The sequence below is a fragment of the Cherax quadricarinatus genome, chromosome 1 (genome assembly GCF_038502225.1).
Source record: "Cherax quadricarinatus isolate ZL_2023a chromosome 1, ASM3850222v1, whole genome shotgun sequence".
Classification (NCBI taxonomy): Eukaryota; Metazoa; Arthropoda; class Malacostraca; order Decapoda; family Parastacidae; genus Cherax; species Cherax quadricarinatus.
This window is the reverse complement of record NC_091292.1, coordinates 82,999,506-83,018,738: the sequence shown is the minus strand read 5'-3', so window position 1 is coordinate 83,018,738 and position 19,233 is coordinate 82,999,506. Positions and strand designations below refer to the sequence as shown.

The 19,233-nt window shown below is 39.9% G+C and overlaps 1 protein-coding gene across 1 annotated transcript in view; it reads left to right on the top strand.

Annotated features, from left to right (window-relative positions):
- eIF3j (eukaryotic translation initiation factor 3 subunit j) overlaps positions 1–19,233 on the top strand; it is a 91,438-nt gene that overhangs the window by 47,977 nt on the left and 24,228 nt on the right. Inside the window, exon 5 of the mRNA XM_053772280.2 lies at positions 11,691–11,849. Coding sequence (XP_053628255.2) covers positions 11,691–11,849 — 159 coding nt within the window. The remainder of the gene's footprint in view (positions 1–11,690; positions 11,850–19,233) is intronic.

Below are 19,233 nucleotides of genomic sequence, written 5' to 3'. Positions count from 1 at the left end.
CTCACGTATTTTAGCTTGTTCCTCACGTACTTTAGCTTGTTCCTCACGTACTCTAGCTCTCTCCTAACGATCAAGTCTATCACGCTCCTTTTTGTCTTCTCTCTCTTTCTAATTGTCTATCTTGGTTTTCTTTCAATTCGATGTCTCTTCTTTTTCTCCTCTCTTTCAAGGTTCTTTCTCTCCTTTCTTTCTCTTTCCTGGATCTTAGCTCTAATGAAAGCTTCTAAATTCTTCCCCGTTATTCCTAACTTACTCCGTGTTCATCCAAAACTGGTATTCCTCCATACTTGCAAGAATAACTTAAACTACCAGGGGAAAATGAAACGGATATATCAAGGAAAACGGAGGGTTCAATTTCTGCTCCGCTCAAACTGTAAATAAATCGGAGGGTTCGATCCTTGCTTTGATTAAACGTGTGAATGAAAACGGAGGGTTCTATGCCGGCTCCGAGCAAGCAGTAAGTAGAATGGGGTCCCTTGACCATCCAATCTTCTCACCAACAAAAAATCAAGAGTGTCCTACAACAGTTCCCTTGATATAATAAAGAGCTCAATGAAACAACTTGTCACTGGAAAATCTCGGGGTCCCTAGAGTCTATTCCTCCAAATCGTTTCAAGCTCAAAAATAAAGGCGACAGAATTAACTAATACTATATCCTGCCTGACTTGACTTACAATAAATTGAGACTAAAACAATCGCCAAATCTTTTAAATACCTATACTGTAGTCCTACCATAGAGAATGATTACTCATGGCTGGTGGTAACCGTTTGTGGTATGCGGCGTTGAAGTTTCAATGATAGATTCGAGATGGAGTTGGATCTTGATTCAGTAGAGTTGATCCTGGCAAGGTCGCCACTTGTGAAGGCTTACTCAGCCCTGTAACAACTTCAGACAGTATTACCAAGGCTGGCTGGCTCCTCAGGAAAATTAATGAATAGAAAAAGAAATAATAATTCACAAAGATAAACACTATTATTTATTAATGCAAAGATAAAACACTGAAATATGAAGGCGTATCCTACTTGAATGAAAAATGAAATGGAAAAATGACATTTGAATTCAACGCTAATATATACAGTGATACTGGGGTGTCTGGTTGAGGTTGACATCGTCTTGTAGAAATTGTAGCCGTTGCTGATGGGGGGGGGGGTCACAGGTGTTTAGTGACAACCCAACGACTAGTTCTTCACAGAGTCTATAGCCTTGAATAGTCAGTCCAGATGACAGGAACACAGGTTCTTTACCACTGCAAAGATAAGGGGTAGTGTCCTGTACAATTAATCAGGTAGGTAGATAATGAAGTGACATCCCAAGACCTTTTCAGTCCCTCTCCTTCAACACTTCTCGTTGGTTGGCAGGTGACCCGATCTGTCATTCCAAGCTGGAAAGAGAGACAGGTTACCCACTGCTTAAGAAAACACTCTCCATGATAAGTGTAAGATACTTAAAAAAGTGGTGACTATCTAAAAGTCTCATGGGGAGCTTAAAACTGAAAGGACCAAGTTTAATATTGGTCAAAAGTGAAGCTTTCAACCAATATCCATTAGAATAGGAGCAGAGGCTTTTACTTAGTTGTGCTGGGAGCTGTGAGTCGAGTGATTACTGTTTGGCCGGAGCCCCACACGTCACCTTTCGGGGTGGGGAAAAAGGGGGGGGAGGGGATAGCGGGAGCTAGACTGGCCCTACCTTAACAAACAGCCGGCAATCAAACTATCGTTACCATATACTCGCTCGCTACTGCTATCTGTTGAACTTTTCCCTCACAGGGGATGCAACAAGAACAAGAAGATATGGTTGGAAACGCATATCCAAATGAATCACAAATAAAGCTTTTCAACTTAGGTTGAACAGTGACAGACGGGAAGTGGAATCTATAAAATATGTACCAGTGTTTGCTAGGGAGGATGGGTTGCATATTATGCTCTTGACAAATTTATTGCTTCTTTTTTCTTCAAGAGTGGTGCTTTGATGCCGGTAAAGGGCCCTTGATCCAAGACAATAAAGCTACCCCTCTGCTCACCTTCTCTTCCTTGAATTAAACCTAATTGCCTGAATCCCAGGGTGCTGTATGACATTTATAGATTTAACACTTCTCGTCGATTTTATAATAGTAATATTAATGTTTCCTCTTATCAGTTATTTTCTAAACAAAATTAATGGTTTTCTATTTACCCCTGGAGCTCAAAACTTTACTGGTCTCCACAACTGTCCCACCTTTGCATTAAGGTCTCAAAAGTCAGAACACTATCATTTTGTTCCATATTCTCTAAACTTTTATTTTTCTCTTGTTTTTGTTCCTTCATTATTTTTCTCACCACCTTTCTGTTCTTTTGTTTTTAATATTTTTTCTCATCCATATTATCTATTCCAATTTTTCTTTTTCTCAGCCTCCCCAATGCTTTCCCTTCTTTTTGCAATACAAAAGGGAAAAATATCCCCACCACTTATTCCGAAAGAGATGTTGGGTTCTTATTCCTGCAGGTACTGCAAGGAGAGTGGCACCCCTCCCAGAGAACACTTTCTAACCTCAGGCACAAACCCTGCCACTTCATTGTTTTACATCCTACTTACATTTTAAACCACCTATTTCTTAAATTTAAATATTTAAACCCTTCTTTCCACCACTGTTTATTTTATCATCACCACTATTCCTCTAGGTTTGTTTCCTGAGACAACCGTCTCGATTCCTTTACTTCCTCCCTATTCAAGCTCGCTACCCCTCTCGCAATTAGTTTCACTCAGTGCTAGAAAATTAATCTTCCTTTCATTAATCATGTGTTCTTAAAAACCTGTACTAGCTTCACATTCCATTGAGACAACCCAGTTTTAAAAAGAAAATTATTTATAGTAATATTTTTTATTAACACGTCGGCCGATTCCCACCAAGGCAGGGTGGCCTGAAAAAGAAAAACTTTCATCATCGTTCACTCCATCACTGTCTTGCAGCATTAACACCCCTCTTTCAGAGTGCAGACACTATACTTCCTATCTCCTGGACTCAAGTCCGGTTTGCCAGTTTCCCTGAATTCCTTCGTAAGTGTTACTTTGCTCACGCTCCAACAGCACGTTAAGTATTAAAACCTATTTGTCTCCATTCACTCCTATTATATACGCTCACGCATGCTTGCTGGAAGTCCAAGCCCCTCACATACAAAACCACCTCCTTTACCCCCTCCCTCCAACCTTTCCTAGGTTGACCCCTATGCCACCTTCCCTCTACTACAGATTTATACACACTCGAAGTCATTCTGTTTCGTTCCATTCTCTCTACATGTCCAAACCACCTCAACAACCCTTCCTCAGCCCTCCGGACAAAAGTTTTGGTAGTCCGACACCACCACCACCTAACTTCCAACCTACGAATTCTCTGCATTATATTCACACCACACATTGCCCTCAGACATGACATCTCTACTGCCTCCAGCCTTCTCGCTGCAACATTCATCACCGATGCTTCACACCCATATAAGAGTGTTGGTAAAACTATACTATAGTAATAACATACCATAAAAGAGGAGGCGGTTGGAGGCAGTGATGTTCTGTCTAAGGGCAATGTGTGGTGTGAATCTTACGCAGAAAATTCGGAGTGTGGAAATTAGGAGAAGGTGTGGAGTTAATAAAAGTATTAATCAGAGGGCTGAAGAGGGGTTTTTGAGGTGGTTTGGTCATTTAGAGAGAATGGATCAAAGTAGAATGACTTGGAGAGTGTATAAATCTAAAGGGGAAGGAAGGCAGGGTAGGGGTCGTCCTTTGAAAAGGTTGGAGGGAGGGGGTAAAGGAGGTTCTGTGGGAGAGGGGCTTGGACTTCCAGCAAGCGTGCATGAGCATGGTAGATAGGAGTGAATGGAGACGAATGGTATTTGGGACCTAACGAGCTGTTGGAGTGTGTGCAGGGTAATATTTAGTGAAGGGATTCAGGGAAACCGGTTATTTTTATATAGCTGGACTCGAGTCCTGGAAATAGGAAGTACAATGCCTACACTTTAAAGGAGGGGTTTGGGATATTGGTAGTTTGGAGGGATATGTTGTATATCTTTATACATACAGTAGGGCCCCACTTATATGGCAGGTTAGGTTCCAGGCTACCGCCGTAAAGCGGAAATCGCCTTAAAGTGGAACACCCTTTTTTTTCCCCTTGTAAATGCGTACAAATACTAGATAACAAGTTTACACTAAAATATATTAAGTTAGCAGTAGAACTAGGCATCAAAAAACAATAAAAAAGTACAATACACACATAGTGCACTCATTACTTACCTTATAATATTTATTGTCTTAATCTAGGGTGAGAAAAGTAGTATTGTAAGAAATCAAGTGTGGTATGTATGGTAGTCAGCCGGGCTACCATACCAGGCCACCCCACCTACACATAAATATTCTCTTACATTTAAGCATCCCAGAGCAATAAAATGCATATACAATTTACTCATTACTTGCCTTTAAATATTTGTAGATTAATGTAGGGTCAGGAGTGAGTAAATGAGATAAAACGAATAAATGAGAGAGAGAGAGAATGAGTACGAGAGGACAGGCGCAGAGTTATGTAAACAAACCAGGCGAACATAAGTTTTGTAAACAAACAAAGTGTACACGTCTGGTTTGTGTACAAGTTACATTGTGCACAAGTTGTCTCTACATTGATGCTGTAGAATAAATAAAGAACACTCCCATTCTTGTGTAACACCATTTTTAGAAGAAATGACGCTGGAAATAAGTCACTGACTTTTTTGGATTATCCTAGGTTCTCTACACATATGCTGTTATTTATGATAATCTATGCAACTGTATTTGTATATACCTGAATAAACTTACATACATACAAAAGGAATAATTTTCTACAGTTACCCCCAGTAACACATTTTCTCTTATGTTAGATTAGAGAAAATGTTATTCTTGCTGTCACTTGTACAAGTTATCTGGCTACAACAGCTCATATTTGTTTGTTTATTCTATTGTGGGGTGTACTTATCTTTATATGTTATGTATCGTGTTTATTATATAATTTTGAAAAAAATATCATGGATGGATTAATGAAAATGTGTATATTAACATAATATATGACATTTAATGAGACTCGGTGATGATTATTATTATTTCTAATATGGCGCCACTTGTGCAAGTCGTCTGCTACCACAACTCATATTTGTTTATTTATTCTACTGTGGGGTGTATTTATCATATTTATATGTTATGCATCATGTTTATTATACAATTTTGAAAAAATATCATAGATGGATTAATGAAAATGTGTATATTAACGTAATATACGACATTTAAATGTGACTCGGTGATTATTATCATTACTAATATGACGTCTTGAGACATAAGACACTGATTTTAATGTGTACCTGCATGCCAGAACAGTATGTAAATTTATTTAGGTACAGGTACAGTGGAACCTCAAAAATCGAACTGCTCCCAACATAACCAATATGTAAGTGTATTTTTGTAAGTGCTTTTATAAGTGTATTTTTAAGGGTCTGAAATGGACTAATCTAATTTACATTATTCCTGATGGGAATAAATTCATTCGGTAAAGGCACTCGAACATAATGAGATTTGTCACGAGGGAGCATTCACCAAATTCAACTTCAATAACAAAAACATAAAGTGGGACCAAGTAAACCAAGTCCTAACCGATATAAGCTGGGAAGATATACTAAGCAACACAGACCCCAACTTATGCCTAGAACAGATTAACTCGGTAGCACTCGATGTATGCACAAGGCTTATTCCTCTAAGAAAAAGGAGGAGTAGATGTAAAACAGAAAGAGACAGGCGCTCCCCTTACAGGCGACGGAAAAGAATAACAGAGCGGCTAAAAGAGGTCAATATATCTGAAATGCGTAGGGAGACACTGGTCAGAGAAATAGCAAGCATCGAACTTAAGCTAAAAGAATCCTTTAGGAGTCAGGAATCGCGGGAAGAACTAAAAGCCATAAATGAAATCGAAAGAAACCCAAAGTATTTCTTCTCCTATGCCAAATCAAAATCGAGAACAACGTCCAGTATTGGGCCCCTACTTAAACAAGATGGGTCCTACACAGATGACAACAAGGAAATGAGTGAGCTACTCAAGTCCCAATATGACTCAGTTTTTAGCAAGCCGCTAACCAGACTGAGAGTCGAAGATCAAAATGAATTTTTTATGAGAGAGCCACAAAATTTGATTAACACAAGCCTATCCGATGTTATCCTGACGCCAAATGACTTCGAACAGGCGATAAATGACATGCCCATGCACTCTGCCCCAGGGCCAGACTCATGGAACTCTGTGTTCATCAAGAACTGCAAGAAGCCCCTATCACGAGCCTTTTCCATCCTATGGAGAGGGAGCATGGACACGGGGGTCGTCCCACAGTTACTAAAAACAACAGACATAGCCCCACTCCACAAAGGGGGCAGTAAAGCAACAGCAAAGAACTACAGACCAATAGCACTAACATCCCATATCATAAAAATCTTTGAAAGGGTCCTAAGAAGCAAGATCACCACGCATCTAGAAACCCATCAGTTACACAACCCAGGGCAACATGGGTTTAGAACAGGTCGCTCCTGTCTGTCTCGACTATTGGACCACTACGACAAGGTCCTAAATGCACTAGAAGACAAAAAGAATGCAGATGTAATATATACAGACTTTGCAAAAGCCTTCGACAAGTGTGACCATGGCGTAATAGCGCACAAAATGCGTGCTAAAGGAATAACAGGAAAAGTCGGTCGATGGATCAATAATTTCCTCACTAACAGAACACAGAGAGTAGTCGTCAACAGAGTAAAGTCCGAGGCAGCTACGGTGAAGAGCTCTGTTCCACAAAGCACAGTACTCGCTCCCATCTTGTTCCTCATCCTTATATCCGACATAGACAAGGATGTCAGCCACAGCACCGTGTCTTCCTTTGCAGATGACACCCGAATCTGCATGACAGTGTCTTCCATTGCAGACACTGCAAAGCTCCAGGCAGACATCAACCAAATCTTTCAGTGGGCTGCAGAAAACAATATGAAGTTCAACGATGAGAAATTTCAATTACTCAGATATGGTAAACATGAGGAAATTAAATCTTCATCAGAGTACAAAACAAATTCTGGCCACAAAATAGAGCGAAACACCAACGTCAAAGACCTGGGAGTGATCATGTCGGAGGATCTCACCTTCAAGGACCATAACATTGTATCAATCGCATCTGCTAGAAAAATGACAGGATGGATAATGAGAACCTTCAAAACTAGGGAGGCCAAGCCCATGATGACACTCTTCAGGTCACTTGTTCTATCTAGGCTGGAATATTGCTGCACACTAACAGCACCTTTCAAGGCAGGTGAAATTGCCGACCTAGAAAATGTACAGAGAACTTTCACAGCGCGCATAACGGAGATAAAATACCTCAGTTATTGGGAGCGCTTGAGGTTCCTAAACCTGTTTTCCCTGGAACGCAGGAGGGAGAGATACATGATTATATACACCTGGAAAATCCTAGAGGGACTAGTACCGAACTTGCACACGAAAATCACCCACTACGAAAGCAAAAGACTTGGCAGACGATGCACCATCCCCCCAATGAAAAGCAGGGGTGTCACTAGCACGTTAAGAGACCATACAATAAGTGTCAGGGGCCCGAGACTGTTCAACTGCCTCCCAGCACACATAAGGGGGATTACCAACAGACCCCTGGCAGTCTTCAAGCTGGCACTGGACAAGCACCTAAAGTCAGTTCCGGATCAGCCGGGCTGTGGCTCGTATGTTGGTTTGCGTGCAGCCAGCAGCAACAGCCTGGTTGATCAGGCTCTGATCCACCAGGAGGCCTGGTCTCAGACCGGGCCGCGGGGGCGTTGACCCCCGGAACTCTCTCCAGGTAAACTCCAGGAACAGACTTCTGAACCGAAGAAAGTTCGATTTTTGAGGTTCCACTGTATACATAAGAATAATTATCAGAGTATATATAAAATATGAAATAACTTTTAAAAACACTTGAAATTTTGGAGTTTCCAGACATACTGGAGAGACTTAGTGCTTATGGATCTCACAGAGAATGTAAACAAACTGGGTGGGGCCTGGTGACCGTATTAGAAAGTCAGGTAGGGGGAGCCGTATAGCGAGTTTTGGTCATAATTTGAAATGACCGTATTAGCGGAATGCCGTAAAGCGGGGCCCTACTGTATATGCTTCTAAACTGTTGTATTCTGAGCACCTCTTCAAAAACAGTGATTATGTGTGAGTGAGGTGAAATTGTTGAATGACTAAAGTATTTTCTTTTTGGGGATTTTCTTTATTAGGTCACCCTGCCTCGGTGGGAAACGGCCGACTTGTTGGAGAGAAAAAAAAAAAAAAAAAGAGTAACCAACATTTTAGTAGCCTCATTTGGCACATAACTGTGGAGTGAGGCATCTAACATACTTCCCCAAGGAAATTGGAAAGGAAACATTACGGGGATGTGAAGTCATTCAGAAACAGATAAGTAAAGTGTGTATATACAGATGGTTCTCGCTTAACCTTTAAACTGTCCATACGTAGATCTATGTTCGCGCGCATAGCACTCCGAACGTAGATCTACTTTTTTATACGCTTTTTCATGGAGAAAATCAAGGTTGGAGCACTGTGTGCTTAGTGCTCCAACCTTGATTTTCTCCATAAAAAAGCATATAAAAAAAGTAGATCTACGTTCGGAGTGCTATGCGCACGAACATAGATCTACGTTAGGACAGTTTAAGGGTTAACGACCGAGTTCCATCCTAAGAGTAAGTCGGTAAGCGAATTTGTTGTTTAGCAAGGAGCCACCCTTGCTAATATTTCAAGCGTACTGTACTGATAGTGGGCTTGTCAACCATCTTTAGATATTATACTAATGTCTCTTCTGCACCATTTATAAAATTTTTAGTATATTAAAAATAGAAATAGGCATTAAAAAAACAATAAAAAAGTAAAATACACACACAGTACACTGGTTGGAGAGCTGGTTGTAAATCTAAGTGGTCGTTAAGTGAGGAGTACATACAGTGGTCCCTCAATCGTCTGGCCTGAAAGTTGTCCATTTTGGAAATAGTCCTGTTATTTCGTCTAAACATTGGCTCGCAAATGGTCCGTTAACTCGCTAATCGCCTTTTGTCCTGGACGCGTACTCACGGCTCTGAGCCGTTCCCAGCCAGTGTACCATTGTTTACCAGTGAGCGACGGTCCCCTCACGTGTTCATACGAAATATTTCATAATATTCCATTCATTTTAGTGCTTGCAAGTGCTAAATAAGCTACCATGGCTCCAAAGAAAGCTCCTAGTGCCAAACCTTTGGTAAAGAAGGTGGGAAATATGATTGAATTTAAGAAAAACATCATTGAACAATATGAAAGGGGCAAGAGTTTCAGCAGGAAGAGCAACAGATCGCAGCTCAGAATCTTGCTGCAGAGGAGGAGGAAGAGAGATGGAAGAGGGTGCCTTCTTCAGAAATTAAGGAGATTTTTGAAATGTGGGGTAGGATGGAAAGATTTATGGAGAAACATCACCCTGAGAAGGATGTTGCAAGCCATATCGGCAACTTGTACAGTGACAGAGTCTTGGCCCATTTTAGGGAAGTTTTAAAGAGACGCCAGAAACAGAGCTCTCTGGACAGTTTTTTTGCGAGACAGGATTCCAGTGACTCAAGCTGGTCCTAGTGGCATTAAGAAACAGAGAAGAGAACTAACCCCAGAAAAGCACTTGGTACCTGAGGTGTTGATGGAAGGGGATTCCCCTTCCAAACAGTAATTCAATGTCTCTCCTCCTCCACTAAGAAGAATCGCCAATAAAGGTAAGTGTTATGCTGTTAATGTTTCATTCATCATGTGCCATTGTATTGTTTACGTACTATATCTATATTTCGTGTAAAAAAAATTTTTGTTTTAATACTTCTGGGTGTCAGGAACGGATTAATTGTATTTACATTATTTCTTGTGGGGAAAATTGATTCGAAAATCGTCTATTTCGATAATAGTCCCAATCCCAAGAACGGATTATGGACGATAATTGAGGGACCACTGTACTTGTTTTATGTTCCCTGTAATTGCTATTAGATGTTAGGTTAATATTGTTACTCTATAACACTTGGCAACAAAATTCAACTTTATCCAGTTCAGAAACAAAATTGGTTGGTTTAATCTAACTTTGATGTGCTGATCATAAATCTGAGCTCATTTAGTCTAATGCATAAGGTTTTTTTGAAATCTTTATGATGAATATTTTGGCTGTTTGAGGTTGAAGAACCACGATATATTGTTACCTAACATTCATGGGTATTGTGCATTGATAGATATTAAGTATGGCACATGCAATGACAAAAGCTAATCTTTCTTGATGTAAAGTCACAATAGATGTACATATAACAAACAAATTTCCATACAGTTTTACAAACATATTCACAGTTTTCAAGCTTTATCACCTGTGTTCAGTATTGCTCTCCAGTATCAGTGTCCAACAGTAGTCTGCCATCAAACTGATAATTAGATTTCCCTGATATCTCTTCTCCATGATGGCTGTGTCTTGAGAAATCGTTCACTCGGGTTCTCTTACAGTAACTTTACAGATTAGAACAAATCTAAATTCTGATTTGAATTCATGTCCCAAAATTAGTTAAATGCTTTTTTTTTTTTTTTTTTTACACATGAACTGAAGCCTAAAATCCTCATTGCTTTGTCACCTTAATGAAATGGTGGGGGTTAAGGGTCTCTTCTCTGGGAGGGATGCCTCTCTCCCCACACTGCTTCCTTGAATAAGACCCAAATATATTTTGGGGAATAAGTGGTTGGAATATTTTCCCTCTTGTCTAATTGTGCTGACATGGCTAATGATAGTGAATAATGATTATATATGTGGAATGTGTAAAATGGATTTTGTATGGTTTTGCTTACTTTGTTATTGTGCTTTCTTTCTCTAATATGATAGCAAAATGTTCACAGCAATAGCAAATTCATTATTTTGAATAAAGATGACTGTTACATTAGTAACACTGTTGTATATGTTTAAAGCAGTAACCAAACAGTTCCAGTGCTTCATAAATAAAATTAAAACAAATGAAAACTCTGTACAATAAAGATTTGAGCTCTAGTGGTTGTGTATTTATTTAAATGTACTGGAATAATGACAGTTTTAGAGAGAATTATTACTAGATATTTTTTTTTTTTTTTTTTTTAAGTAACAGTAGTTAGAAATTTTGAGGAAAATGGGGTTGTCATTTTGGATAGTTTAAATGTCCTAGTAGTAATGCTTAAAATGTACAAATTTGCAACCTATTCTCATTTTTTTGCTGCTTATTTTCTTGCATGATTCTTAGCATCATTTTTTGAATATTACCTGCAGTCAGAGTAAACTTTCTTGTTTTATATAAGGTTAGGTTATACAAATTGATGAAAGTGTGCATTTAAACATTATAAGAAAAATGGCCAATAAATGTTGAGCAGTGAGGTGTCTTAAGCAAGCCTACATATCAACCTATACAAAATTGTGTGCAAATTTGTATAAGTTGAAATGTCATGATTTCCTACCACAAAAAAATAAAAGGCTAATAAATAGCATAGAGTATTTAAAAATAGTAAGGGAATAATTGGGTTCCAAAACAAACACACTGAAAATACATAAAAGTGTAATATTTAAGATATTGTAGAGATATGTTTATTTTTTGTATAATTAACTGCTTATGATTGACAATTTTATTATTGCAGACAATAAGCTGTTGGATAATATTGACCTGTCAAGTAGTGATGGTTTGACTTCTTTTAGAAAAGCATTGATATTCAAGATTAGATCGACGGAGCGATTAGAAAAGCGGCCGATCTTCGTTACTTTTGTGGAAGATGTTTGTCGAGACCTATGCCAGAACCGTAAGTTTGTTGGATATTATTCTTAAATCCTTACTGTATTGTTCTCATTGAGAATGGTGTCCTAATGCCAGTGAAGAGCTCTTGATATAGGAATTGGAGCTGCTGTCCAACTTTTCCTTGGCTCAAACCTAATTACCTCCCATTTTCCAGGTGTTGATCAATCTTTACAAGTTTAGCATTTCCCATGAATATCATAATTTTCTACATACTGTATTATTGAAAAACTTCCCCTTGTACGCTCAAATTATTGTACTGTGTAGGGTGTGTAAAGGTAGAAAGTTGAAAGTGAATGTAGATAAGAGTAAGATGATGAGGGTATCAAACGATTTACATAAAGAAAAATTGGATATCACATTAGAGAGAGGGAGTATGAAAGAAGTGAATGCTTTCAGATATTTGGGAGTTGACTTGTCAGTGGATGGGTTTATGAAATATGAGGTTAACTATAGAATTGATGAAGGAAAAAAGGCGAGCGGTGCATTGTGGTATCTGTGGATATGAAAAACGTTATCCATGGAGGCAAAGAAAGGAATGTACAAAAGTATAGTGGTACCAACACTCGTACATGGATGTGAAGCTTGGGTTGTAAATGCTGCGGCGAGGCAGTGGAGATGTCGTGTCTAAGGGCAATGTCTGGTGTAAATGTTCTGCAGAGAATTCAGAGTGTGGAAATTAGGAGGAGGTGTGGAGTTACTTAAAGTATTAGTCAGAGGGGTTGAGGTGGTTTGGTCATTTAGAGAGAATGGATCACAAAGTACAATGACTTGGAGAGCATATAAATCTGTAGGGAAAGGAAGGCAGGGTAGGGGTCGTCCTCGGGAAGGTTGGAGGGAGGGGATAAAGGAGGTTTTGTGGGGGAGAGGCTTGGACTCCGGCAAGCATACGTGAGCATGTTAGATAGGAGTGAAAGGAGACAAATGGTTTTTAGGACCTGACGAGCTGTTGGAGTGTGAGCAGGGTAATATTTTGTGAAGGGATTCAGGGAAACTGGTTAACTGGACTCGAGTCCTGGAAATGGGAAGTACAATGCCTGCACTTCAAAGGAGGGGTTTGGGATATTGGCAGTTTGGAGGGACTTTTAAATTGTTGTATCTGAGCACCTCTGCAAAGACATTATATATGAGTGATGGTGAAAGTGTTGAATGATGATGAAAGTCTTTTTCTTTCTTTTTGGGTCACCCTGCCTCTGTGGGAAGCTACCGACATGTTAACCCTTTCAGGGTCCAAGGCCAAAATCTGAAGTGGTGCTCCAGTGTCCAAGAAATTTTGAAAAAAAAAAAAAATTATTTTTTCTTACAGAATTAAAGAGCATATTTTTGTGAAAGTAATAAGACAAAAAAAAAAATCTGATCAGTACTTACCGAGATACAGTGCCAAGAAGTTTGTCAAAAATGATGTGGTGGCGGCAACATCGACGAATTCCACATACGCGCATTACATTATTTTGTGGTTTTTAGTTGTTTTTTCTTTTCTTTTCCAATTTTTTTCTATTCCTACTAACATTTGGGGCCTGAGAGACCAATACTGTATATAATGTATATATATAAACTCACTGTATTGAACACAATAACCGCACTAAAGTTATTATCATATTATTGTTTACCACTGTTGTTTATTACAATGAACATGCACAAATATTGTATAATACTAATGTTCTATCATATATTTACATATTTACAATCACTGGACATGGTTTTAGAACTGCTGGAGCTTGAGGAACTCCTTGAAACAAGGCACCATGCACAGAGGCACCTTACATTCCTCACACATAAACCGAGTGTCTTTGCGTCTTTGTTGCCGTCATTTTGTTTGTGCACAGACAATGCATCTCTTCTGAGCAAATTTCTTCTGAGTTGAAGGAAGCTGTATTATGAAATGATCACCTTCTCTCCTCAAACGCTTGGGTATATCCTGAGGAATTCGAGGACCATGTTGTATAGCAGGTGTTGTTACCTGGTACTTCATTGAGTTGTCTGACAACAGACAAACAAAATTCACCATACGGTGGTCTGTTGCCAGTCTTTATTTGGTACATATTATATGCATTGAGCATTGAAATGTCCATGAGATGGAAGAAAAGTTTCATGTACCACTTGTAATTCTTACGAACACAGTCAACAAAACCAATCTGCATGTCACACTTGTCAACCAAGCGCATGTTTTGTGTATAATCAATCACTGACACTGGTTTTCGAATATGTTCATTAGTCACTCGATCAACTTTGCCACTGTCTTGCATTTCATTACGGTGAATGGTTGTCAACAACGTGACATCTCGTTTGTCATGCCACCGTAATGCCATGATGTCATTGGCAGTAAACACCTGCACGTCATCACCACGAGCACCTGCGTTGAGCCTGGGCATATGTTTACGATTAGAACGCACTGTGCCACACACATCTGTCTTGTTCACTCGCATGAAATCACTGAGTAATGGGCTTGTATACCAGTTATCGGTATATAATGTATGCCCCTTACCAAGATAAGGTGCCATCATGTTTCTCACTACGTCACCTGAGATACCCAATAACATCTTGGTATCTTTCAATGTTTTACTACCCGTGAATACAACAATATCCAACACCAGGCCACTGTCACAATCACAATCACAGAGTACAAACAATTTTATACCAAAGCTTTTCCTCTTGCTCGGTATATACTTCTTGAATGACAGTCTACCTTTGAACAAAATCAAAGACTCGTCAATTACAAGATTCTTGAATGGATAAAAGTATATTCTGAACTTTTGTTTGAGATACATGAAAACATTTCTAATCTTGTATAACCTGTCACTTCTGTCAGGCCTGGTTTTGTCAGAGAAGTGCAACATACGTAAGAGTAAGATAAACCTGTTCACTGGTATGATTTCACTGAAGACCGGGGTAGAAATTAGCCGATCTGTGGACCAGTATGCTTTTATATTATGCTTATAGACGTAGGGCATAAGCATTATTGTTGCAAAAAGCAAATACATTTCTGCAACTGTCATCTCTTTCCACCTGTGTAGTCTTGACTGTGGTGATAAGATCGTATTTGCCATGGTGTACTCAAAATACTTATTACTTTCCCTGACAATAATTTCCATCAATGGCTGGTCAAAGAATAATTCAAAGAATTCCAGTTCATTGGCCATGGTTCCAAGGGGACAAGTAGGTAGAATTCCACTTTGAGAATCATCAAAGTGGTGAGGCTTGGGAACAAAATTGGGATTTTGCTGCCAATCCCACATACGGTTTGCTGGTGGATACTGGACATCATAGGCTGGTTGTGCGGGTGGTTGTGGCTGTGGTGGGCTGGTGGCTGGCGCTCCGCTTTGTCCTTGAACTGACGAGTCAGCATGGGTCCCAGCGTGGCCTGGTGAGTCACGCATGGCGGTGCCACTACCATCACCACTAACACCATCCACTAATGCCTGTGGTCTATCCATGCCAAGTGTAGCCACATCATCCTCACTATCACTACCTAAAACTGGTGTTGGGCCACGGGATGTACTCCGTCCCCTGGGCACAGCATAGGGTACACTACCCGAGCGCATGCGCCGGCGAACATACCGACGCTTCACTGGTGAATATGATTCCTCACTATCACTACTCGATTGATCGTCGAGCGCAATAAAATCACAGTCCACGTCACTATCATCATCATTACTGAAGTCAGAGGCCTGGCCACGCGAAAATATTAGTTTTCTCTTGCGATGAGGAACAACCGACCGTGAGTCACGAGTGCCCACACCAGAGGTAGAAGGTTGAGGATCGTCAGGGTTTTCTGCACTATTATCGATATCCTGGTCATTCTTTTCGGTCACTAACTGATCAGAGCCGTAGAATTCGTCTTCATTTCCACTTCCATCAGTGTCAGAACTATCAGATAGGAAGAGGAGAGTCCCAATTTTCCGTGGAGTGAGAGCTGACTTGCGACGAGGCATGGTGAACAAGGGTAACTGAGCCGGCGTTCCCACAATGCTATGCGGGCGCCTAGATTTTTTGTTTATGGCGCACACCCACCACGCAGACCCGTTCTCTCACATGTAGGCCTATGAGCGTTTTCGCGCTAAATTTGACGGCGCTAGAATTTTGGCATAGATCTACGGTTTGGACACTCAACGTAAAGCCGTTGATCTACGGGACGGACCCTGAAAGGGTTATTAAAGAAAAAAATATAATATGAAAACTCTAAAATACTTGAAATTTTGGAAGGTTTCCAAACATAATGGAGAAACGCAGAGCTCACAGAGAATGTAAACAAACCAAGTGGCGTGCAGCAACCATATTAGCGAGTCAGGTGGGGGGAGGAGCCATATGAAGAGTTTTGGTCATAATTTGAAATGTCCATATTAGCGGAACGCCATAAAGCAGGGCCTTACTGTACAGAAGGGATTACTAGCCCCTTGCTCCTGGCATTTTAGTCGATTCTTATGACACACATGGCTTATGGAGGAAGAATTCTTTTCCACTTCCCAATGGAGGAAATATAGAACAAGAACTATTTAGAAAATAGAAAACCCAGATGAGTGTGTAAATATAAATTCGTGGACATGCATGTACATATAGTGTGATCTGAGTGTAAGTAGAAATAGCATGATATACCTATTATCTCACGTGTTTGAGACAAAAAAAAAAGACACCACCATACACAGCGGTACCTTGGTATACATCCTTCATCTGTTTCAGGACCTCGGATTTATACCAAACGGAATGTATACCAAACTAATTTTCCCATAAAAAATATAGGGAAAACGATTTATCTGTTACCATGAAAAAAATATCCTCTTGTTACTGGCATATTATACATTGATGAGATTGTATAAAATAATTTAAATACTGCTTAATACTAAAATACATACATAAATACAAAAGAATTAGATGAAATTAAATACAAATTTAACCTCACTTTGCTGAAATGAGTCGAGTGCCTACTAGGACAGTGCTGAGAAGGGGGGAGGAGGAGGAAATGTTGCTGTTTGGAAGGAGAGTCTCCTTCTCTTTTCTGTCTCTTTTTTCCTATTTGGACCTGGTTGAAGCTTACCAGGTTTGACTTTTGCTAAAAATTTGTCCAAAGAACCTTGCTTCTGCCTTCTCAGGATGTTTTGTAAATGTGACATTGTCTGGTCATTCCAGACAATGCTATTACGGCTTGTTTGGGCTTTGTTGGGGGTGGTACTTCTCGGCAAAGATTTTAACGTCCATCCATTTGGCAAAGATTTCCTTGATTAATGAAGTAGGGGCTTCCTCTGTCTTCCCTTATGAGCCTGAAGAGAGTGCATCCATCTTAGTCTTGTGCTCCTCCTCGTCAAGTTCCTGCAGCTCCTCAGTGGTCAGCTCTTCCCTGTGCCCCTCCACTAACTCCTCCACATCACCATCACTCACATCCAGACCATGGACCTGCCCAGAGAGACAATATCCTCCACTATAGACAGCCTCAAACCCCTCAAAGTCCCTTTCAGCCACTGCTTCTGGCCACAAATTCCTCCAAGCAGAGTTCATTGTTCTGTGAAACTTCCTGCCAGGCTTTTTCAGTGAGAGTTATGCAGGGGGCAATAGTAAAATCATCTTTCTAAAACACAGGGTTAACTCTGTGTCAGAGGTCACTTCAAAGCTCCTCTGGAATAGTGCTTTAGTGTAGTTTCTTGAAATTACTGATGACCTGCTGATCCATTGGCAGAATGAGAGGAGTCATGTTAGGGGAGAGAAACTTTACAGTGAGTTGTATCCCAAACAAAGGTCGTATACCAAGCAAAAATTTTCGCATCCAAAAAGGACATATACCAAGTTGGATTTATTCCAAAGCGGACGTATACTGAGGTACCACTGTATTTGTTTTAAACGATAGAGGATTGCTCATGTCTTTTTTTCTCATAAATGCACAAAATAACAGGTATATCTTGCTACTTCTACTTACACTTAGGTCACACTATACATGCATGCCCATCCATAAATTCAAATATGTTAAAAAAAAGACACTACAGGTGCTCCTCGACTTACAATGGTTCAACTTAAGATATTACAGCTTTATGATAGTGCAAAAGCAATTACTTGGAGATGAAACTGAAGATAATTACTCCAACATGAAGGTGGCAAGTCCATAATTTGTGTTCATTTATTTACTTTTCAATACTGGTATGTATTTAAAGTTGTTGGAGTGGTTGGTATTTTTGTTTAATGTATGAAAGAGGGGAAGGTACCTACGGATTGGCGGAGAGCATGTATAGTCCCTTTATATAAAGGGAAGGGGGACAAAAGAGATCGTAAAAATTATAGAGGAATAAGTGTACTGAGTATACCAGGAAAAGTGTACGGTAGGGTTATAATTGAAAGAATTAGAGGTAAGACAGAATGTAGGATTGCAGATGAGCAAGGAGGTTTTAGAGTGGGTAGGGGATGTGTAGATCAAGTGTTTACATTGAAGCATATATGTGAACAGTATTTAGATAAAGATAGGGAAGTTTTTATTGCATTTATGGATTTAGAAAAGGCATATGATAGTGGATAGGGAAGCAATGTGGCAGATGTTGCAAGTATATGGAATAGGTGGTAAGTTATTAAATGCTGTAAAGAGTTATTATGAGGATATTGAGGCTCAGGTTAGGGTGTGTAGAAGAGAGGGAGAATACTTCCCAGTAAAAGTAGGTCTTAGACAGGGATGTGTAGTGTCACCATGGTTGTTTAATATATTTATAGATGGGGTTGTAAAAGAAGTAAATGCTAGGGTGTTCGGGAGAGGGGTGGGATTAAATTATGGGGAATCAAATACAAAATGGGAATTGACAGTTGCTTTTTGCTGATGATACTGTGCTGGAGACCTGGAGTTTACCTGGAGAGAGTTCCGGGGGTCAACGCCCCCGCGGCCCGGTCTGTGACCAGGCCTCCTGGTGGATCAGAGCCTGATCAACCAGGCTGTTGCTGCTGGCTGCACGCAAACCAACGTACGAGCCACAGCCCGGCTGATCAGGAACTGACTTTAGGTGCTTGTCCAGTGCCAGCTTGAAGACTGCTTATGGGAGATTCTAAAGAAAAATTGCAAAGGTTAGTGGACGAGTTTGGGAGTGTGTGTAAAGGTAGAAAGTTGAAAGTGAACATAGAAAAGAGTAAGGTGATGAGGGTATCAAATGATTTAGATAAAGAAAAATTTGATATCAAATTGGGGAGGAGGAATATGGAAGAAGTGAATGTTTTCAGATACTTGGGAGTTGACATGTCGGTGGATGGATTTATAAAGGATGAGGTTAATCATAGAATTGATGAGGGAAAAAAGGTGAGTGGTGCATTGAGGTATATGTGGAGACAAAAAAAAACGTTACCTATGGAGGCAAAGAAGGGAATGTATGAAAGTATAGTAGTACCAACACTCTTATATGGGTGTGAAGCTTGGGTTGTGAATGCTGCAG